This window comes from Apostichopus japonicus, chromosome 1 (genome assembly GCF_037975245.1).
Source record: "Apostichopus japonicus isolate 1M-3 chromosome 1, ASM3797524v1, whole genome shotgun sequence".
In the NCBI taxonomy this organism is placed as follows: domain Eukaryota; kingdom Metazoa; phylum Echinodermata; class Holothuroidea; order Aspidochirotida; family Stichopodidae; genus Apostichopus; species Apostichopus japonicus.
In genome coordinates, this window is record NC_092561.1 from 19,247,736 (window position 1) to 19,273,499 (window position 25,764).

General features: G+C 35.8%; 1 protein-coding gene across 1 annotated transcript; it reads right to left on the minus strand.

Annotated features, from left to right (window-relative positions):
• Positions 1-1,361: 1,361 nt before the first annotated feature.
• Positions 1,362-19,149, minus strand: LOC139970234 (tryptophan 5-hydroxylase 1-like). Its single transcript, XM_071975893.1, has 14 exons — positions 18,748-19,149; positions 15,650-15,772; positions 14,473-14,647; positions 13,199-13,314; positions 12,573-12,640; positions 12,122-12,172; positions 11,064-11,162; positions 10,410-10,456; positions 9,483-9,618; positions 8,800-8,869; positions 6,253-6,309; positions 5,463-5,558; positions 4,864-4,997; positions 1,362-4,031 (listed from the first exon to the last, which is right to left on the minus strand). The coding sequence occupies exons 1-14, from the start codon at positions 18,823-18,825 to the stop codon at positions 3,866-3,868; spliced, it is 1,416 nt and encodes a 471-aa protein (XP_071831994.1). The 5' UTR covers positions 18,826-19,149; the 3' UTR covers positions 1,362-3,865.
• Between the last annotated feature and the right edge of the window lie 6,615 nt (positions 19,150-25,764).

Below are 25,764 nucleotides of genomic sequence, written 5' to 3' on the forward strand. Positions count from 1 at the left end.
ACGAAGAATCTTCTTGGAAAACAACGTGAAAACAGTTTGCAGGAAAGAAATTTTGGCCGTGTATCGTAATATAACACAATTCTCCCACCATATGAAGTATATTTTCTGGTGATTTATACCAGAAGATTTAGTTTTGGGTTGTTTTAAGTCTTAAGTGTCCGAACTTCGAAGTCACCATGCTATAACTGTTTTAATAGTTTACAACGTTAGGACTAATATTTATATATCGAATGTTCATTATTAGTACTATATCGTGGTTATTCTACTATATTGAATGTTTACAAAGTGTTGTTTTTTATCCAGTATTGTGGTTTATAACTCTGCATTAACCAGTGTTACTGTTTCAAATATAGTCCATTAACCAGTATTAATTTGTAACATGTTTACAACACAAACTGACTAACCAGTGATAATATGTTGAATGTTAAATGTGGATTTACCAGGTTTATTTGTTTTTTTCTTTTATTTTTTCATCTTAACTGTGATAAATCTAACCTTAAATATTTTTACAATCACCGTATACATTAGCCCACTAGGTAGTGTGTATATTTACATTGGTTTAACCGGTATTACTCTATTACATGTTTTTTGACGTTCTACGTGTTACTAGCTATGTGTTTACAATGGCTTTATTATACAGGTTATACAATGTCATATGTTTGTAAAGTAGCAGTATAACCAACATTATTCACATGCTTCCATGTTATGCTTCTGTTATATGTTTTATGTAGTTTAACCAGTAGTACATGTTACACATTTATATAATGTATTACTAGTACTAACATGATAGAGTTTGCACTGAAATAAGCTATGCTATATTTATGCAGTGGCATAACTAGTTTTGGGAATGTAAATAACCTAACCTACTAACAAAACCAATTGCCACACTAAAGTAAAAAATATCGTATGTCAACAGCAACAATGTACCAATGTGCCAATACACCAATGCACCAATTCACCAATGTACCAATGCACCACTGCACCTCTGCGACACACCAATAATGCAACACTGCACCACTGTAGTGCGAGTGTGTTTATGACCACGCCAGAGTCCTCATAAGTCACCATGTTTGCTTCGGGTGGTATGACTGACTAACCTTAACGTTCGTGCGCTGTTCTATACGGAGTTTTAAAGGATATAATCTTGAGGTGTGACCAATCAAGGAGGAATCATTTAAAGATGGACCTAAACGTGCACTGGTAGCAAGAAGAAACCAGTTCGCGATAGTCAATGGTACGACTATGTGGTTCAGACGGCTATCGAAACTAGGTCTTGTCAATCTCCGTCAGTTGGACAGTGTACGGTAGGCTTTAATGCAGCTTTAATGAAGTTGAATTTGCTACTTCATGCTCCACGGGAATGAACTTTTAACTAATGAAACAGTAATACGCTAAAATAAAATATTTGCTAAACAAATTTGTTTGTTTGAAATAAGATGTAAGTGGCGCACTGATTACTATATAAGACAGAGCCGCGGTTTTGATACTTCAGCAGCCTAACGATTTCACAACGTATATCTCTAGGTGAGTGGAGGCCATTAGTGGTATCCAATCATGAAAGTATAATACATCACGTGGTCGGAATGACGCAATTAATCAATAAACAGTTTTTTATTTAACGTCCCTTTTCGCTCTGCGCATCGCGCAATAAGAAACAAAGAAGAAAGAGGCGGTGTTCATTTTTCAAAAAAAACTTGGTTTCTATTTAGTACAATTATTTCTTCTACGTTACACATTATTGAAAAATTAATTACCTTAGAACTTCCTCGGATACGGTTGAAAAAGGTACGCTTGCTGTATTTGCTACTTAAAGTGTGTTATTTTTGTAAGGTTTCGAAGAAATTACCTTACTTTTTGAAGCATATATACATGAAACCTCCCACAAGATTTAAACCATCTGAACCATCATTTGAAGCATCACACAGTCGAGCAAATGGGACGTTGAAACTTCAACTAGTCATCTCAAAATTTCATTTTTTTTTTCCTCGAAATTTTGAAATATTTTTCCAAATGTCACTTCCTTTGTCAGAAATCATCGTTTTGAAATAAAACTTCCACTTGTTTCTCAGAATTTCGACTAGATATTTTTACTTTTTTTATTTCCTGATTTAGACTATTTCCTCAAAATTTCGACTTCCAAAATGTCCATATGTAAACACTTGCAGCTCATCAGTTAAAGTGTCTGAACGTTGTAGTCTAATACAGAGACCATTGGATCAATATCTAAGTTCCAACATATATAAAGCTCAATGGAAAAAAACATAAGACTAACATGACCTCAAATAATATATTTATCATGTGTTACAAATGTTGCACGGACAAATGGTGTTGAAAGTCAACTAATGAGGTTCTATTGTTTATATGAAGTTAACAGAACAAGTTTTGGTTGATTTATTATAACTTAAAGAAAAAATCAACCGTAACAATAATGTCTGCACTGAGGAGCTGACGTCATCATCAATATTTAGCCTTAAAGGAGCATTGATATTTTAAAGGTGAATATCATAAAATAAAAACCTGACTAGCTAGAGAATGGTTATTATTAGTCATTTTTTTCTTTTACTTGGACTATAATATATTAAGACTAATATTCTTCCTAAATTCATCCCTTTAAAATGGAAATCCTGCGCACATAGTTGCAGCGCATTTAAATATTTATTGGTATGAGCTATGAAGTGAGCTTTACATTTTACTTGGTGGTTAAAGACGATACTTCTTTGGTGCAAACATTCAAATGAAACGAATTCAACAAAGCGATGAAAGGCGCCCTCATTTTTTTCAAAATTAAAAGGTATCACCCTTTGGCCCAAAAGTTTGGTTAATATTGGTAACATTTTTTTTTTAAGCAGCGTCCCATTCCTTTTTTTTAAATGCATTGAGAAACGTTTAATTAGACAATTATCTGTTCCAGTGGTGATAAAAATACTTTGAAGGTGGCAGCAGACTGCTTTTTGATAATTTCACATATATACAGTATATAGTCTATTGTATTTGACTGTCGATCATATTTTAGGGCAAGAACCCCTTCAATGATACCTACTGGTCAGAAGCGCACTTCAACAATAAGGGCGCACCAAGTATACGTAAGCCGCCAGAATAAAACTATGGGGCTTAGCCCACCCCATCCCCCACCAGGAAAAAAAGTTGCAGACCGAATATTACCAACAATCGTAGTGTCCAGTTTAGACATGTACAACATATATATTGGTACAACCTTAACATTCCAAAAATGTTCAAGGTTATTTCACGAGACTTAAAAACGTAGCACCATTTTGCATCCAAGGACTCTCCATTTTACCCAAAAGAAAATCGATTGAGGGGGGGCTACTTCTTTTATCCCACCCTTCACGATATAACATCTTAACCACCACACAACGCACCTCCCCCAGACCATAGATCACCCCCCCCCCCCCCCGCACCCGTATCTCCACCTCACCCGTACAACACAATGGTTGCTTCCGCTGTTTAATCAACATTATTTAAGGTGTTTGCAATAAAACGACACATGATTGACAGTCACAGCTTAGTGTACGAAAATAAAACAGTTCAAAAACACAGCTTAAGACCACATTGGCTAATCAGAAAGGAAAACTTAAGTCTGTTTTTCTAGTGCGTTAACAAATTAACTATAGAGAAATCTCCAGTCAGTTGGGACAATTTTCCAGAGCTTAAATAAGTTATCACCTCATGTCCTGCTCCAATGCACAAGCTTGATAGAATATGATAGAAACGTGATATTCATTGTAATTTTTTTGAGTTAAATGTTGTTTTTATGGTGACACGAACATAACTAACAGGGAGGGGGAGGGGAGGGAAGGGGAGTGGTGAGGGGGAGGGGTGATGTTCCTCCACTGGATAAAATTTCTCAAAGAGACTGCAGTTTAGTGAGGGTGTCATTCAGTAGTCCCAGATCATCTTTCAATTCGTCAACGGCTGTCATTATCTCGTTGGAATTCTTAATCACGTCCACGCTTTGTGTATACGGATCATATCGAACGCCGAATGGCCTTAGAATGGATGTGGTGTACTCACTAGTAGAGAAAAATAAATGTGTAAAAGTAAGTTGGCCTGGCGTTTCGATCCTAGCAGGATCTTCTTCAGAGTCTAAATGACAAGTAACAGTAACAGAAGGGACAAAAACACACACAGAATACAGACAGGTTAATGAGCCTGGTGAACAAAAAGAGATAGATGTAAGGGGATTAGTAGACAAGGGATGGAGAGAAGAAAGAAAGAAACCAACAGGGGAAGAGGAGAGGTACGAGATAAACAGTGGAGGGACAAAGAAGATAAATGTCAGATCTTAAGCAATAACTTCTTCTTCTTTTGTGTCTCACGAAGAAGTTTTATATTAGGGAGGAAGGCTTGAAACGTCTCTCCCCATCCAAAAATATTATAAGACCTATACGTCTTGCTCACTCAAACCGACACACACTTGGCACTCAAAATTACGATATTTTAAGCTTTAAATCATGATATACAGTGCCCCACCCCCCCCCCCCCATCTCTCTCTCTCTATTTGTTCATGCAAACATGTCCAACCTTATCTAGGAAGATTCCCACGTATCTCCACCTCCTAGAATTTATAACATTTTTGTTTATTAAGTTGAAATGTTATGAAACTGTTTAGGACTAACAATTCTTTACGTTATAAAATATGGACTACCTTGCTATATAAGGAAAAAAACCTTATATGATTAAACATTCTGGACAAAGAAAAAAAACACCCAGTGAACTCCATTTTTAATTATATAGTATAGATTAATAACAACAAATTAAAGACTGAAAAACAACTTTTTAAAAGTTAAAATTAAATCAAATTTAGTAAGAATCTTGAGGGGCATCCGTGGGTGTAGAACTTACCGGATCTGCCTCTTGGCAGCGGTAAAGCTCTCGGAAACGAAATAGGAATCCTGAAAGGTTGTTATCTTGCATTCCTGTTTAATTACATCACTAGGGTTGAAGGGTTTCACGAGTGCGCGAGAACTGGTAGCAAACTGTTAAAACAAAAGAACAAACAAGATGTAAGTCTTCTTTAGATTAATTGTAAATATAGTTTGCCTTTGTAAAATCATTGGTGGTTGTATGCATATTTTGATAACAGATATTGACGCAGGTACAAGTACGTCTATTTCTTTCTGAAAAGTTCATACTTTCTGTTTTTGTTTGTAATCGAGAATGCAAAAAGTTTTCAGCTTAATGGAATAGTCAAGGTTGTGAACCTTTTTCTTTTATCTTTCTTGACTGAGGTAAGAGCCAACTGGTGAAATTTGCATACATTTGCATAAAAACAAAAGGTTTTCGTAATATTATATAAGATATAAATTATCTCATATATTGTATACAAAAGTGATCTTGTAGCAAATAGGTCTTGTGCATAAAGGCGCGGAACAACCAAACCCCATACTAATGGTTAAATTAATTGATTCAAAGACATGTTAATCAATTGTTTCATATTTTACCTGCAGTTCGCTTATCGAGGACAAAAGTCCTGCTCCATAGGCCCTTAACTGTCCGTCTTGCTTACAAAGGCCGAATTCCACGGTGAAGAAATAACACTGAAAGTAAAACAGCGAAATATTAAGCACCTTTGTAAGAGGAATAACCCTTCCAGAATATTTCGTTGGTTTCTCCGTTAATTTTTTGCCTTATTGGTTCTATATACTTAATATTTTGGTTTGTTTACTATTTGTTTTTAGGTTTTACATTTGTAAAGCGCTTTGAGCAGCTTTGCTGATTATGCGCTATATAAATATTACTTATTATTATTATTATTATTATTATTATTATTATTATTATTATTATTATTATTATTATTATTAAACTAACTGTATATGGGTAGCACAGACCCTAAGCACAATTATTGTACGATATATGGAGACATCAAATCGCCAGGGTTGGTGTTGTTATGTATTTGGAGGACATAGGGTTAGGGACTCCGGCAGTCGGATATTTCACACATATAGCCTGTGTAACCCCCCCCCCCCCCACCCACCAAACACACAAAATCGGAGGTGTGCTGCCCTCTAATCGCAGTTCCTAACTTCTTCGCCCCTTGCCTTACATACAAAGTCGTCGAAAGCTAATTCGCCCCCGGGAACGATTATTTATTTTTCATCATTTAGTAAGATTATATGTTTTTTTCTGTACATGTTCCACGGCCTCTTAGTGATAACGGACCCCGTGGCTGTATCTCATGTTGACCCTCATCCCCACCCACCTCCCCCACCCCCAGTCATCATGATTTCTTACCGAAGCGAGTTTTGCAACATCGTCGTCTGAAGCCCCCAGAGAAGCCAAACCGATTTCCTGACGAAAAAGATAATAATAACGATAATAATAAGACGAACAATAATAATAATGATAACGATGACAATGATGATGACGACGATGACGATGACGATGACGACGATGACGATGACGATGACGACGATGACGACGACGATGACGATGACGATGACGATGACGATGACGATGACGATGACGATGACGATGACGATGACGATGACGATGACGATGATGATGATGATGATGATGATGATGATGATGATGATGATGATGATGATGATGACGACGACGACGACGGCGGCGGCGACGACGACGACGACGACGACGACGATGACGATGACGATGATGATGACGACGATGATGATGATCATATATAAAATTCAAAAACATTATTGTTGCCAGATGCATTCACAAAACACCACCAAAATATATATATATATATATATATTATATATATATATATAAAAATATATATATTTATATATATATATTATTTATATATATATATTTATATATATTTGCTTTACAAAAATGTTATGATGATGCGTTTTCTTGACTTTTCTTATTAATCATTTATCTTCAGCCACCAATGCATTCCTATTAGCAATATTGTAGTCTCACTAATTGGGTTCATTCTCCTAGTCTCCCTAATTAGGAGAGCTAATGGTACAAAAACAAACGTTTGGTTTAGAAATTGTTATTCCATGGAATTAGATATATCTATTCTGTCTAACAAAGGAGGTGATCAACCCTAAGAGCAAGGATTCATTTACATCCCCCATGAGTGTATTTAAAACCAAACAAACCCTAATACACTTAGTGAAGCCTTTTAAGCTTTGTGTAAGATGTTCCTGATGAAGGTTTTGATAATTTCTAGTTTATCGTCTTGATCAAATTATAACATTATTTCCAGATCTGCATCCAATGAACAGCACAGTATAAGGTAATTACCATGTAATGTGTACTGTATAAAGTGAACTGTACAAGTGTGCACTTCTGTAATGTACACTTTCGTTACTATACTACTTTTTAAGAAAAAGTCGCCCAGGAAAAAACCTGGGCACGAAAACCAAACTACCGAACGACTGATCCGCTCTCAACCCCAGTCCCCTTTCATCGGGACTGTGACTGTGTGATCATCGTCGGGTGTGCATCACCATTCCCCTAGAAAGGGAACAGATACTACACATGATCTTAGCGTTACTATTAGAGCACACTGTCAGCGGGCCTGATGTTTTGATCTTAGCAGGATCTTATTCAGAGGCTAAACTGAACCAAAAAGCAGCCTAAGAAATATAGATCGGAATGTCAGGGCTTTATTTTTACACAGTTACCAACACAGGCTTTTTTGCAGTAGATAAGTTCTTTAACAGTTATTTCTCTCTTTAGAGTTTATAGTTAGAAACTGAGTCTTTGTTATGAAATACGTCGTAACGCACAGCGCACACTGGGTGTTATACAATACCACCGAGCTATCCAAGTACACATAACATTGACGTAATAATGTGAATTGCGCACTCGGTACATAATATATAGAGGTGTAACGTGTTACTCCATGATATCTAAATCGAGTCAAGTCAGTAACCGTTATTGACTCGAAACTCTGTACTTGCAGGTGCGTCAATCATGTGGGGGGGCACAGGGGTGGGGACACAATATCAAATGCCCCCCCCCCAAGATTTAGTGACTGACTCGTGTAGGAGCTAGGCTTATCGCTAGGCCTGTTAGTCTCACAATGCCTCGTGTATTTCCTAAAAGGAGCTCATTATGCTATTAGATTAGACAGTATTAAAATGTTATTCTCATCAGCTCCTGCCCCCCCCCCCCTGCAACACAGAAATTTTCAACTGGGTTGAAATCAGAATTACGGATTTAAATTATAGCGTAAATTAAATGAGGAACCGCGCCCTTACACCGCTGAGGCTATATACTAAGCCAGCGGGTAATAGAAGCCCGCAGCATTCGATAATCTCCTATCCAGTATATTGTTCTCTTGAAATTGAGCGACTCGAACCGATGAGTCCTTACAACACCGAAAGTCTATGCAATTTGCATAAGACAATGGCGGTCGATTAAAAGTGCACAGCATAATATGGATTCGATGATGTTCATTACAGCGAGTGTAGCACACGCTGCACAGAGAACATTATAAAGCAGGGGTTCCCTAACTGGGGTGCATGAACCCCCATGGGGTGCGTGAGTCCATTCCATGGGGGTTCGTGAGACGTTTCTAAAAGTCAAAACTAGAGGACTTTTTGCTGAACTAAAATCTGATATAACCTTTAATTTAGTATTAGTAGTACCTATCGACAAAACTCTACAATATTACACTATGAACTTGATCTTTTACGAAGCACTGTCATGCGTATTATAGTATAATAATGACTCAGATCGTGTCTCGAAAAGTTTGGGGTTCGTGGACAGCTCTGACATCCACAGGGGGTTCGTGTGGGGTGGGGTGTGCCCTGTGTAACATGAACAGACTAGTATAATTTATATTATTGTTCCTACCTGTGAGAACTGAGCGAAGCTTCTGTCCGCCAGCAAAGGGACGTGCCCAAGTAGTTCATGGATGCTATCGCTGTGGAGAAGGAAAGACAATGTCTCAAACTCATCTTAAAGGGTGTGAAGACTCGCACAAAAAGAAACGTCTAATGCCGGTAATCTGACCTAGTTTCGATGAGGTGTAACAGAAGTGTTAGACACCACCATCGATCCCAGAAAATACACACACAGCTTGCTACCGTCGGTAATTAGACACTATAGTGTACAGTCAGTAAATACAGCTGCGGTAAATACCCACATTGTACAAACGATAGAGCAAAGGACATCTCAGGTCGATCCAGCTAAAGATAACAAGGTATCACGTTTCATTACTGTCTGCATTTTGTAGCGACACGAACAAAACGTCACTTGTAAGCAACGGAAAGTTAACTTTTCAGATGACCGCACGCGGTTTGGGGCGAGTCTTCAATGCCTTTAACGTAACCAAGATTTTCTGTTTCAGCTTTTATAGTAGGCTACTATACATGTAGAAACCAAGCTCTCCTAGTGAATTTGGAATGTCAAATTTAAGCAAGAACTTGATATTGATGACCTCTCCGGAATTTTGTCTTTCAAATATTGATTCATTTATTTATTAACATTATTCGGCAACGTTTACAATGTAAATATTTCTGATGGAAATAACTCACGGTTCTGGGGTGTACAGTGGATCCGAGGCATGACGTATATACTGCGTGCAATGAAATACACGGAACGCCAAACCAGCCAAAAAGTTACGAGGTGAGAGATAACCAGCCACGGGACGTAACTGGAATCCAGTTCGCTCTGTAAAAGTAAAATACAACGTCGTGAACATTTGAGGTAGCGCAGAGATATCAGGTAGCCTAAAACTAATTAAATACTTAATAAAAAAAACGATTCACTCGCAATGGCCCAGCTTTTCCATGAAAACCAACGCACACTCTGAAACACCAATCTGCGAATACGCCTCTCTTGGTCAATATGAGGTTAGCGATCCCTTGTTATGACGACTTGTTTACCTGACCCCCTTTCATCAATCTCTTTGTGTACACCATCCTCATTAACCTGCCTGTATTTTGTGCGTGTTTTTGTCCCTTCTGTTACTGTTACTTGTCATTTAGCCTTTGAAGAAGATCCTGCTAGGATCGAAACGTCAGGCCAACTTACTTTTACACATTCTCCTACACAGGCTCTCTAGTGGATAAGCAGTTTGCTAACAGTTTTACTTTATTTTGACATTTTTACCTGTCAGATACAAAACACCACAACTCTTCCACAAAAATGTCAAAAAAAGCGATTTTAATTGGCAAATATGCTAATTAGCAGTAATTTTTCTTTTAATAACGATCTAGTCTATATATTAACCACACCTGCACCTGAGTAAATATCATACTTTGTCAGTTCTTGCGAACATTATTTGGGGGTAACCTCATTGATTGGAAAATGCTCGAATGAAATATTCCTACAACATTGCCTTAAGAAACCATGTGAATTTGTAAGATGGCTGTAAGAAGCCGTCTCGTGAAGAAATAATGGGTCAACAATGCTTGATCATTAAGGATGAAAACTTCTTTTTAAAAACTAAGCTAACTCACCTTTCAGTACTCTTGAAATATCTGCAAGTTGTGGAATCTCACCAATTCTACAAAAGTGACAGAAAGCTTATTTTTATTTAGTACGCGCATCAGAAAGAGAAATTCTCCTAATAAGGTTTACATATAAATATTGAATATTCACTTAGAGTTCGCCTTGAATTTATTTAAAACCAAGAAAACCGAGATCCAAATTTTATTTTGTCATTTTGTCGCAAATCGCAAAAAGCAAATAGCAAATCGCAATTGGTAAAAAGCAAATAGCAAATATTTAATAGCAAATAGCAAATAGCAAATTGCAAAATTGCAAAATTGCAAATTGTAAATAGCAATAGCAAATAGCAATTAGCAATAGCAATAGCAAATCGCAAATAGCAAATAGCAAATAGCAAATAGCGAATAGCAAATAGCAAATAGCTAATCGCAAATCACAAATAGCAAATAGCAAATATCATATAGCAAATAGCAAGTAGCAAGTAGCAAATAGCAAGTAGCAAATAGCAAGTAGCAAATAGCAAGTAGCAAGTAGCAAATAGCAAATAGAAAATAGCAAATAGCAAAAATGAAATAGCAAACAGCAAAAAGCAAATAGGGAAATAGCAAATAGCAAATTACAAATAGCAAAACGCAAATCACAAATTACAAGTATTTACTTACTTGTAAATTCCTTCCTCACATAGCATCTTCAAGTTTTCAACATATTCTTTGCATGCATGACTTGGGTACAGGTTCTTCAGCTCCTTGAAAACAAGGTTCCTAGGACAACAAAATGATACTTGATCTCATTTGGTGTTTAAAGTTTACGAATTATTCCACTTTTTGTTCAATAAACACACATTTTACACAACAACAACAAAAACAAACCAAAAATTAGCATAATGTTTCCATAAAACTCTATAACACTATATATTCGAATGAATGAATTGGGTACATGTTCTTGAACAACACAGTTTTAACAACGGAATGATAAAAATCCTCTCATTTTCGTTAAGATATTTTACAAATTGTAAATTCTTTTAATAACCGTATACATCTTCCATATTTTAAAATAAAATATAATGAAACACTTATGACAGCTATAATCTAGACGAAAGGAAATTACACGAAGGTGTGCTGAATAAAATTAATAATAAACTTTAATTTCGGAATAAATATCATTCTAACGTACATTCTAACATAATCTTGACAAATAATTAAAAACGGAGCACTGATAATGTAATACATAAAAAGAGGAAATATCTGTTACAATATATATACAACAATATTGAATATTATCAATAAGGGGTTAATCAACGGTCTAGCGTGCGTTACTCACAGGATTAATGCACGATCGGGGGATAATGCAAGCGATGCACGAGGGCGGAGCCCGAGTGCATCCAGCGATAGCATTAACACCCGGAGTGCATTAATCATGTGAGTAACGCACGCTAGACCGTTGATTAACCCCGTTCATTCATACACTACAATTTGTGTGGGGGAAAAATCATAAAACAAAACATTTTTGGTTACATATAACCAAAGATTTATCAAAGTGATGCCCCGTAATTTTACCGTGCGTTACTCACAGGATTAACCACGGTCAGCTGACCTGAATGGACCAATAGGATTTAGGAGTCTTTACTAAGTATGAATGAACAACAGTTAACATATATGGAACGATATCGAATGTTATCAACAACAATTCCATAGTTCAAATAAGGACTTAATAAAGTTACCATGTTTGGGTCTCTTCTTCTGTAAATATAACTCGAGGTATGGGTGTATCACTGCAAAGAGAAATTAATATAATGGGACATCCACATATACGTATATATATAAGTCGCCATCTCGTCTAGAAATCAATTAAACAATTTAAATTGAAAATTAAATAATTTGACCGGATTGACAATGGTTGGGCACCGTATATGAATAAATATATATATATATAGAGCAATCAAGTTGTAACGTCTTTGGAAGATACGTGTTACCTTTAAAATATCGATAATAAATTTAATTATTATTATTATTATTATTATTATTATTATTATTATTATTATTATTATTATTATTATTATTATTATTATTATTATTATTATTATTATTATTATTATTATTATTATTATTATTATTATTATTATTATTATCATTATTATTATTATTATTATTATTATTATTATTGATACTTACTGTTTGTAACCTGAAGCACATTTCACAAAATATTTTCTCCTTTCTCTGTACTTCTTGTCTTTGAATCCCTACAAACAAATCAATACATTAATCGTGTTCATCGTTTTATTGCGAATCACATCAATGGTTCATCATGGGCAATGAAATACAATATTCATTAAATGATTAATGAGAACTTAAGGACCAGTGTGAATGATAAACTATTTCAAAACAGGAAGAAAATCTACCCTCTGCACTCTGCCCTTTGCCCTCTACCCTCTGCCCTCTGCCCTCTACCCTCTGCCCTCTGCTCTCTGCCTTCTGCATTCTGCCCACTGCCTTCTGCTCTCTGCCTTCTTCTCTCTGCCCCATGCCCTCTACCCTCTGCACTCTACCCTCTACCCTCTACCCTCTGCACTCTGCCCTCTGCCCTCTACCCTTTGCCCTCTGCCCTCTGCCCTCTGCATTCTGCCCTCTGCCTTCTGCCCTCTGCCTTCTTCTTTCTGCCCCATGCCCTCTGCCCTCTGCATTCTGCCCTCTGCTCTCTGCCCTCTGCCCTCTACCAATTCCCATCTCCCTTCTCCTCTTTCCTCTCATTTCCCCTTGCGCACGTCACTGGAGCTTATCCGTTCCGTCTGTTCGCTTACCGGATGTTCTGCATCCAACTCCTCTCCGTACATCAGGACATTATCTGCGCATCGATCGAGATCAGAAATCTTCTGAGGAAACCACGGCAAATTTTTCATTTCATTCTCGATAGTTTCTGCGAAAAGAACAGTTGATATTGCGCAATCACACACCCTTAAATCTCTCAGACAAGGCAAACTGTTAATTAATAAAGAAGTCGTATCAATCTGCACAATGTTTCATAATGTGATTCTCAACCAACATATTACTATGTCGTTTCATTTTTGTTTTGTTTTTGTTACCTATAATTAATATTAAGCCGTTCTATGAACCCTGCTGCCAAATTCATGTTCATGCATAACGTAGATCTAGCACAGTTCAAATGGTTGGGTTACACGAACGTAGCACACCGTACAGATAGATACATACATTGAGATGGACAGAGCGTATGGAAAGCCATTTTAACATTTAATCAGGAGTTTTAGTTATCTCGAAATAATTTCAGATATCTCAAATTTATTTAAGATATCTACAAATAATTGCAAATATCTCGAAATACCAGAGAATGTGAGATATCTGAAATTCTTTTCAAAAATCTGAAATTCTAATTCAGATATCTTGAATTAAATTTCAGATATCTAGAAAACAATATCAGATATCTCACATTCAATTTAAGATATCTCGAATTCCATTTTAGTTATCTCGCATTCAATTTCAGTTATGTGAAATAGAATTTTAGAAACTTCGAATTTATTTTTAGATATCTAAAATATAATCTAAAATTCCCAAATAAATGTTAAAATGGCTTCCCATAATAGCGGTGAGTGGAGATGAGAGGAGAGCGACTGAAGGGGAGAGGGCGTGGAGAGGAGATAAGAACATCTTTTCAGGTCCCAAGAGCGATAACCTTGAATTCATATATATACAACGTCACATTGTATTATGAAGACAGTAAACTTCACTTATCGATCCAATCTACTCTGTCAAACGAATCGTAGTGCGCATGCTCATAGAAAAGAACTGACGACTTCATAGTTATCATACTCTAGCATGTCTCATCCACAGTAGCACTGTGTGCGCATGCGCAAATTCAAGTTAGCTTATCGATATTTTTTATTTTATTTTTTATCATTTCATGTTCCATCTAAGTTAAGATGGTTTAGTTTCATACTTCATCTATATTAGGCTGCTGTCATTGTCTTCATTCTCTTAAGTTAAACGTTTATTTAAAAATTGAGATATTTTTATACAGAGATATATTAGAGATGTATGATCATAACGTCATTAATCCTACCTTCTTTTATTCGGTCAGCTTCTGAAATCTCGACACATGCGAGAAGTTCGTCAAGCTGTTTCAGTAATTCCCGAAGCATTCCTTTCTTTCCTTCGCAATCGATAAATAATTCTAGTTCAGAATGTCTTCTCTGGGACTTTCTCGGCTCAACATTTCGAACATGAATGTCATTTTCCTTATGAAAATAGAAAACGCATGATATTGTAAGAAATTCTTCATAAATTGATATAATTATATATATATATATATATATATATATATATATATATATATATATATATAAAATATATATATATTTTTTCTTATACACTTTTTTATATTATTGTATATATATATATATATATATATACAATAATATAAAAAAGTATATAAGAAAAAATATATATATATATATTTTTTTTTTTTTTTTTTTTTTTTTGAGGGAAGTGGGGGTAATATGTATTATTTAGGACATTATGAACTTAAGACAATGATGTTAACAAATTGTTGTTTATGGCATCAGACTGGTTTTCAAAGTTACATGATGATTAGAGCGTTTGAGTTAATGTAAAGCTTTCATTGTGGGATTAAACTTGCAATAAGGATACAAAAAGAGAAACTCATATACTGCTTCGAGTGTGTAGATATAGTGGAAGAACGCCCTCTATTCTGTCGATCCTTGTAACCAAGTTACGAATAATCAAATCCAAACTGAATCTCCTAACATCTCTATGTTAATAATATATATTCATCTGACAAAATTATTACATCGCTGGTTTAGAAGGAATATTATCATTCTCTTGCAAATCATTTTGGATAGAACTTTTAAACGACTTCCGAGCAACATCTATTGTTTACGACATTATCTTTAGATCAACTTAATTAATTTGTGGTAGATTGAAATACGTCATTGAAGTGAGTCCCCAATAGGTTAATGTATACAGGTCGTGCAGTGAATAAACCATACATGTGGATCGAGGGTTATATTACTTAAATTTGACCCTTTGTCTGTATTGAACTGAAATGAAACTTACGGCTTGTGTTCTATTTTGAGACCAATGTCCTGAAAGCTATGACGCAAGCCACTATATATATATATATATACAGATACTTCCGAATGTTAGTGCTGGGCCTGCTGGCTATTAAGACTCCAGGAATTGATTCGATACAAGAAGCGCGATATGGAGATTAAACTTACCTTGAAAAGTGTTATGACTTTCGTGAGCGCACCAACTTCATTCTTTAACGAGAAAATGACCGGCGCACTAGCTACGGTATCGAATGATGACATACGGCGAACGAGTTTCTGGTGACCAGTTTCCTGAAGAAAGTTATAAGCATTGAATGCAAATTGGGAGTTCTGACTTTTCATTCTCTACAACATAGTTTATTGTATAGAAAAGGGCACACAACACTACAGAAGGGATGGGCAGGTTATAACTTGTGTGATTGGAAGAACACATTTGTAAACAGACAATTGCTAACAATTGAACAGGTAAAACAATAACATGTTAGTTCAATTATAAGCGTAGAAACAGAGGGTAGAGGGCAGATGCTTCGCCCTCCCTTCCCTCTCTCCCTCGACACACTCTTTGAAAGTAAGGGGTTATATATGTGTGTCCCCTCCTCCCCACTCCCTTATTTTTCAACTAGGATGCATTCAAATGCAATAGCAAAAGAAGGGTTATGCAAACAAATAATTCATATTTCATCTCATATACATTACATCACGGCTCGTTTTCGTCCTCAAAATTTCCACAAAAATTCCAAATGTTAAATGTGGAATGTCCACATTTCGATGAAACACTATGATAATAGAAATAGAAGAATTCTGGAGAAAAAAAAAACAACAACTTAATAGTCAAACTTTTGTATCATGTCCTTTTTGTCCATTGATTATATAACGAACGGATGTTGCGGAATTATTTGCGGATTATAGCGTATGACGCCATTACCGTTCCAATGGTGTAGTTTATACCACATAACAAACTCAATAGGGTCATTGTCATGACGTCCTTAAGGGCATCCTTATATATTTGCCTATCAGAAGATCTTATTATCTGTTACCGTAGTGGGACCAATTAAAAGTCAAACCTCTTACCAATTAGTAAAATACTCATTTAATAAAGTCGTTAGTACGTTTTCTTTATTTGTCCCAATAGGATTCTAAATCGCATAAATCTTTATTCTTTTACTCCTTTTTTTAATTGGCTCTACAATTAACTCCCCCGATAAAGAGTAAAAATAAAAGAACTAAGGCCTAGTTTGTAAGCCTATATCTTCTAGTTGAGTCCTTTTTGAGGGTCGTTTGGATGTTTCCATGGTAACGACTGCATAGTCAACAATAAAAACGCGCCTTCACGATGACCAAATTCTGTAAAGAAACATGTGTCATTTCTCACTTACTTAAATGAGACTGATGTCTTTTGAAAACAATAAATACGCACTAACCTCAACGAAAAAAAAACCAAAACATTGTATCTTAATTATTAACAATGAGCTGAAAGACTCATCGATAGCAATTTGGATATATATATATATATATATATATATATATATATATATATATATATATATATATATATATATATATATATATAGATATAGATATAGATATATATATATATATATATATATATATATATATATATATATATATATATATGTTCAAAATAACAATTTGTATAAAGTGATATGCATCGATCCAACTTTTTGGTACAGTTTTGTTCAATTTTTTTCATTGGTAAAAGTTGATCTTTTTGATCTGTATAACGACCGCAAGTTGCATGGAGAATGGTTTATAATATTAACAGTAACATAAAAAGTTAGGAATTGCTACTCTGAATGGGTACCTTTAAAGAAAGGTCCGTTAGATAAAGTACATATTTGCAAACTCTTTGAAGAGTATAGCTGCCAAATATTAAATTAAACTTAAACAATTATTTCCAAGTTAACGATACAAAGTATATTACACATGTTCAGCTCATTCTTAGTTTGTACAAGAATTTATAGGAATAGATACATTTACTGCAGGGAGATAATTCACATGCATAAACTCAGGTCATGACCAAACCAAACAAGTATATAATGTATAAATAATCATGTTTGGTTTACTTTCCCATACAGGACAACTAAAGAGTAGATATTTACCCTCAAAACATATATACACAGATACTTTCAACAACGAAAATGCCAATCAGAATTTATATAACCTTCTTATAATTGATATAACCTTCTTATTATACAGGTTTTTGTTTAATTAAAGGCAGACGTTAGTCGCCAACCGAAAATGATAACTTTCTATTGGCCAACAAGACAGTTATTAAATATATTAAAATAAATTTTCCTTAAGGCAATGTTATTATGATAAGAACATAAAGGAAGAAAATTTAATGAAAATAACAAATGATTAAAATAAAGAACAAAGTAAGAAGATATGTCACCGGTAATTTTTAAAACCTATTTTGGTATCGGAGACACTTGACGTATTATAACGTATTATAAGAATAAAAACGTAATCCATTAATGCAAATATGAATATTAAAGTTTTCAGAAAGAGAGAATATAGGAAGTTAAACAGTTTGAAAAAAATAAGAACAAAATGTTACCGCTATCGATTTAATACCCACTTTGGTTTTGGAGATAATCAACTTATCATTAAGTATCATAATAATTAATAATTAATTTGATCTTTCAAGGAAAATTTGATTATTACAAGTTTGGTCAAAAATGTTGCCGGAAATTTTTTAATGTACCCACTTTGGTTATTGATATACTAAACTTATCATCATAAGAATGAAAAAAACTGATCTTTCAAGGAAACTTTGATTATGACAAGTTTAGTGCGAAAAAGAACAATTTTGTCGAACTTTTTTTCATATCTACATTGGTTTTGGAGCTTATCATACGGTATTATAAGAACTTAAAACGCCATCTTGAGAGGAAAACTTTGACTTATAACAAAGTTCAGTAAGAACAAAAACAGTATGAAAAAAAAATTAATTAAAAAAAGGGAAAACAATTAGTTTGTCATAGGTGAGGCTACTAAAAGTGATACCTTAAAGACATGTCTGAGATTACAGTTCAAGATATTAACTGGTATTTAAAAGCGTTTACCGATTTTTTTTTAAGGTAGGAACCGAAAATACTTCAAACTGATTTTCAGTAAGTTGTAAAAAGTCGGACAGGGTCTAAGGTTAAAGGTTGTTTTTCTTTGTAGAAACTTCCTAATCAAGAACGAAGTTTACGTGAATGGGGAATTGATGTTGAGCAAGGAACAAAAATATGTATACTCACTGTTCCGCCGTCGCTTCGAAGACGAATTCTTTGGGATTTTCTCAATTCAGAACGTTTAAAGCTTCCTTCTGATGCCATCTTTGATTCAATTATTACAATCGAGTAGAAACAATGGACCTTTAGTGACAATCGAGTAGAAACAATGGACCTTAAATGAAATTTATATTCGGATATATCTATCTCTCTTTCCGCCCTTAAGAAAACACAAATGTAAACAAAAATGCTTTTTATAATTGATAACTCTTTCGATGTGGCACTTGTTTGAATCCTCCGGTTTTGTTAACCAGCGTATATTTATATGCTTAGGAGAGGTTTTTCAATTTCCGAGTCAATGAAACTTTGCAGTATTTGCGGGGAAAAACGATGACGCACTCCGCCTACTAATGAGGCACCTAGTCAAAAGTTACGTAATTGTTACCGGAAAGAAAGGCTAATTTGTGCAAAGAAGGAAAAATCTATTAATTATACCTTGTAAGCCCTTTTTGTGGTCAGTATACGAACAGGATCGGAAGACCTACGTGTTGATGACGTCATTATGAATAATGATCTGCTCTGGAAGTGTAGCGATTATAAACATGTAGTTTCTATTTCTGCACATATACGTCTGGCAGTTCTAAGATACATGTCTAGTGAGTCACTAATCTTTTGTTTGTGCAATTGTACTAAATAACGTATTTTCGTGACATTTCCAGAGACTTAAAGCTGCAGTTTGTGCCGGGACTGTCTCGTCTGCGGTACATTTTGTTACTATACCCGGCAAAGTAGGTCCACTAGCACTGTTTAAATGAATAACAAGTAAGTTACACAACATTAATGTTTTGTAGGACACAACCTTTTCTATATAGCCTATATACGACAAAACGGTTTCTCACCCTCTCCAATTAAGGAGGGAAAATATTTCTAAGGCCCGTTATTTGCAGAGAAGGGTTCGGGGAACGACAGAGTTATAACTACGTATCGAAACAAACGTTCTATAGGATAATATCGGCTAATTATAAGGTCGTTAGCGAATGCACGCGGAGATTGCTACATTTGTTGGGACGGTTGGGGTGTCAATGTGCACATTGCGATGTTTAAAACTATATGTTTGAAATTATATTTACCTCAAGAACAGTTCCAAAGGGTGCCACGTTGTCGCGCCATACGCCCCCCCCCCCCAGCAATTTTTTGTAGAAACGTTACAGACGTTGGTCTATGTGGTACGAATTTACGACTCATCGCCAAATGTAGTTTATAAGCAAGAGATCAGGCTGTCAAATTAACGTCAATGCGCAACTACGCTAAAAATACGTCTTGAATACGATAAAGTGTATATTTGGTTCATCATCTTGTCAATATAGTTGCTGAGACCTCTGCCAATTTTGCATTCGTTATTTCGTACACACATCTTCATTGCATATTCACTGTAGCCTATACCATATTTCTTCTTTCATGCTTGTTTGATTTATTTTTTTGGTCTTTTTCTTTCTTGTTATATTTGCATAAATATTTGTCGAGACTGTCACCATACAGTGATGGGTCGTGTTATGTCGAGTTAGCTACATGCATGAGTCCCTTAGAAATGGAATATAGCCTACACACCAAACATCACCTTGGTAAAGCTAAAAGGGTTGGTGCACAATCTATACTATTTACTCTGCTCGGTTGTCAACTTACAGGTCATTGAAGCGAATACACACTACATATTTCTTAAATATTTAATTTCAGGTTCCCTCGCACACAGTAATCCATTCATTATCGGGTGTTATTTGGTGTTTGCATTAGACGGCCTAGTCAAGGTAGACCTGGCGGCTTCCTTCGTGTTGACATTGTATGGACTTCAGTTAATCATGGGAATGAGCTTTTAAAAGTTAGTTTCAATGAGGGGCGGAGCCTTTTAGTGACGGTTCGTCGGCACATTACAATACGGGTGAGTCGCTGTTCCATTCAAGAACGACGAAGAAGCACACTACGAATTGTATATCGCTGTTAGTATATACATGGCAAAGGTTTATGGAAATCTATTCTTTCTTTTATATGATTAGGTATTTTATTATATTTTTTAACTCATCTTTTTGGTATATATATATATTATACATATATATATATTTATGTTTGTATGTGTATGTATATATATATATATATATATATATATATATATATATAAGGTGTATCTGTCGTTTTAAGCTTTGAAGAAAAGAGAGAGACTCTGCTCGTAAATCTTACGTATCTTTTAATTGTAAAATGGTAAAAAAAAATGTAAATTTAATACATTTCTTTAGAGCAAGAGATGTCCACTCTGTTTTAATTTTTGATCTTGTAACTTGGATTTAATCCTGCAGTCCTCTGTGTACCAGGTTAGCCTTTCTCCCCACCTCTAGCCTCCACCAATGAGGCTTCCTGTTGCATTAACTTTGGTGACTGTACAGTATCCCCACCTCTAGCCTCCACCAATGAGGCATCTCGTAGCATTAACTTTGGTGTTTCCCCATCTGTACTCTCCACTTAGGACACTCCTCTTTGCAAAAACTTTTCTGGTGTGTCAGCGAGTGTCTGATTTGTAGCTTGCTATTATCACAGATAAGTTATCATTTGTATGACACCTCAGTGGTAGTTATTAGCCATTTTCTAACTATGGCCCCAAACACTTTCAACCCACATTTTGAATTTAGAATGATAAATATGACCTAAACTGTCCAGTATTCAGCAAGACCATGTGAATTTAAAACGAATTTGCAAAGATTTATTCTTTTGTAAAAATGTCACAGATTCAACCCTAAAATGGCTTTTTGGCAAGTACATAGCCGGGGAGGGGAGGGGGTGGTGGAGGGGCGGTCACTCACCTCCGGTCGTCTGTCAGGGGTAACTACTTCGGCCGAGTTTTTTTTTTTAAATCAGCCTTGGAAGAATTGGACGACCCCTACAGGTGTACCCTCCCCTTCACCCCTTCTTGTTTTCGACATCACACAGACAATATATTAGCAAACCCTCCATACTGGGCTACTTATATGGACCTAATGTATAGTTCAAGAATGCCCTAGAACCCACCATTCAACATCTACATTTCTATATTTGTTAACTTGGGAGATGATCCCGACAATCCCCATACATGGGAGTCGGTTTCAATCACCACACAGCAGTGCAACTCCTTCATAAAATACTTCATTCGAGTCATAAACATTAAGGTCACTTTCTACAACAGTCAGGGCAAAGTTTGCATTATCCCCATCCCATCCCAACCCCCAACCCCCCCCCCCCCCCCCATCCTCACACACTGCACCTTTGAAATCCTGTGCACGCCTAAAAGTCCGCTGGGCACTTTGTGTTACTTACAGAAATACAAACAGACAGACAGACAGAAACACCAGCTTTGAGCCACAATGACCATTTCTTAAGCATTTTTTTACCCTTTTAATTCATTTTGTGACAATCCTTGAGTAAACATAGTACTGAAACACCAAACGTGATACACTTTCAACTTGAATGTTAAATTTATCGGTAGCTGTCCTAGCATGGCAGGGGGAAATATATACCAAAATTCAACCATTTACCTTTCTTGAAAACAGATTTAAGTAAACGGCATCATGGGGCTAGTATATAGCTACAAATAGTTTCAACTGTTGAAAATGTAAAACACACATTCAACTTATTCCTCTTATTGAAGAAGATTAGTTAACCTATGGCCTAATACTAAACGAAACGATAAAACAAAGTTAATGTTATGATATAAGTTACTACATTTGCCTAAAATATTCATTTTTCTGACACTCAAACTGCTGATTGAAAAATTTTACAAAAAAAGGTCAAATCTACAATTACAAAGCGATATTTGTTTACTTGCATCGCGGTGGCACATATGTAAATAGCAACTTTTTTTTAAATATTATACAAGGCTTTACTTTCTTCCAGATAAGTTCAGACCAATTCCGAGCCAGAAATAAATTAAGAGTACCATGCGAAAGCACGCACAGGTATCTACGCTTTTTCTTCAAATGATAAAGGAAATTAAATATTCATATCATGGGTGCTTTGATTGGTTGTCCACCTTTCAAAGAATTGGACGATCAGGAGCAATTTTTAAGACTTATGCTCCGAGAGGAGCACATAGGTTTATATCGTTTTAGAACTCATCAAGAGGTTGCACGAGTCTTTTATTCGTTGACACCAGAAGTTTTCATGGGGCAAGTGAAAAAAAAAGCAGCAGGCTTTTGTAGTGACAATGAGGTGCGGCAACAGAATAGAAGAATAAACATTACAGAACACGGCTTAGGTTGCATATAACATTAGATAAAGCTGTACTTCCATTCTAAACACAGAACTGAAAGAAGAGGAAGACATCAAAGCACTAATACAAGGAAAACTGAATCGTTTGATAAGGCACAAAATATTTTATCTCTTCATGGGAAAGGTGAAAACTACGAAGACGTTTGGCCTGTTCCAAAAACAAATAAAATTTGCCCACAAAATTTGCCATTGGATACCCTGGTCACATTTGCAGGAAAAGATGAATCTTGCTAATAAACTTCATTTCCAGTTAGAGTCAAGTACCCAATCCATTAAGTAGTGGGTTACGTTCTATACACCTCTGTAAGTACTACAACATTTTTACCCTAAATTAGTCTAAATACTCATCTGGAATACCTTCCCACCAGCAGGCTCTGTTTTTCACAAGCTTTAAACCAGCCATACAGGACGCTTGCTAATAACACAGGTAGACTATCTGCGCAAAGGAGTGATGTATATGCAACACCAGGAAGAATGGACAATAAGTAGCAAGTTATCTTCCATGGAGTCCATGGAATCCATGGATTAAGAAATTCGAGGACAGCTAGCACAGGTCTTGAAACACAATTAAATTAACGGAAAAGGATATTTGAATAATTTCTTCACTATTGGGTTTCTTTTATTGTCCTCTTTCATATAAAATAAACATTTGTGACACCTGAACTAATTCTTTAAATCATCCATTCTATTACGGCACTACCACATGCTTTGTTTACAAACTGTTGTTTACGTTCACTCAGAGTTTGTAGACCGAGCCGGACCATTCCTTCATTTGTTATTGATTGAGGTTAACATGTGGAGCTTTATTCATACGGTGGTGATCACTGGACAAAACGAGAAACTGAAGAACTAGAGAATGTAGAGATCATATCTTAGGTAGGATCAAATGTATCGTCCTAATATGTAGTATGACCGTGTGTGTCAGATGGTACACTTTGTACACTGGAAGAGTTCCAATTTAAGTCCCTAACTTTTATTTCAAATAAGAAGGGATGAGTCAGACTATATTATACAACACCTAATTTTTTTTCACTTGCATCGCTGTTAACTTGTAATAGTAGTCAAATGGACAGCCTCAAACATACAACTGTCCACAGGGTTATTTGAAAATATTGCATGTGTGTGTTTAAAATAACATCAAATTGCATTTGAGTCTGATAAACAAATTTTAGTCCGCTACTGTAACCGATTTAAAAGTAAATGTTTATAGGCTAGATACGCAGTGGCGTCGCCAAGGGGGGACCAGGGGGGCACGTGCCCCCCCCCCCCTGGAAAACCTAGTGCCCCCCCGGGTGCCCCCCCATCTGAGATTTGGGTTGGTAAAAAAATATATATATATTTTGTTATATTCAACTCCCATCATCTGAGTTGGTTTTTCATAAGGACAAAGAAGCACAGTAATTCGTATTTTCTTCAAATGAGCTGCGAAAAAATTAACAAGTTTATCCTTGAACGTCGGGTATCGAAGTCGTAACCCGCGCCATCACAACAGGTGTCGATATTTACATTGAATGTGTCAGTGCTCACGCCATACCAGCGGATATACAAGTCCGTATGGCAAGCCGTTTTACTTTTTATTCGATATTTGATGATATCATCAAATATTTGGTGATATCAGCAAATAATTGTTGATATCATCAAATCATTTGATGATATCATCAAATAATTGCTGATATCAACAATTATTTGCTGATATCACCAAATAATTGTTGATATCAGCAATTCATTTGCTGATATCACCAATTCATTTGCTGATATCACCAATTCATTTGTTGATATCATCAAATAATTGCTGATATCAACAAATAATTGTTGATATCAACAAATATTTGCAGATATCAGCAATTATTTGGTGATATCAGCAAATGAATTGGTGATATCAGCAAATCATTTGATGATATCAGCAAATCATTTGATGATATCAACAATTATTTGCTGATATCATCAAATAATTGGTGATATCAGCAAATCATTTGATGATATCAGCAATTCAAACATATCACTTATTCATTTGCTGATATCAACAAATCAATTGGTGATATCAGTAATTGATTTAATGATATCAGCAAATGAACCGTACATATCACTAATGCATGCTTTTGTTGATATCACCAATTCATTTGTTGATATCACCAATTCATTTGATGATATCAGTAATTCAACCGTGACGGTGATATCAGTAATTCAACCGTCTTACGAGCATGCGCACACGATGTCAGTGTACTAAGCAGTACATGCAAATGACAGTGACGAGACAACAGGGTACGGGTAGCGTTACTTTCACCTTGGCGATTGCGATAAACTTGATGAAGCACAGATCGTTATTGACAGAAGTTCTCGGATTTTGGGCGAAGTAGAGAGGCTCTTAACTGGCAATGAGAATGCTTCTGAAGCAAAAGAACGTCTTCTCCAAAGCAAAGAGAAATTTAGAACGGATTAACGCGAGCATCGATGAGCACAGGTTCAATTCAATAGCAGCTGTGCACGATCAGCTCCTTTCCATCGCAGACGCACAGGCACAGCCAGACGGAACGTTGCAGCCATGAGCGGCGATCATGGGGGGAGGGACATATTTTAGGTGGGGGATATAGTATCTAATATCCCCCCCCCCCAATATTTGGTGGCATAGTGATTTTGTGTGGCTATAAATAGAAAATAATGCATGAGATTATTTATCCAAATCCTATTTGGCGGTGGCTAAAACTTCATCCAACACATGCGCTATGAGGTAAATGACTCTTCGTCGTCGTTTCT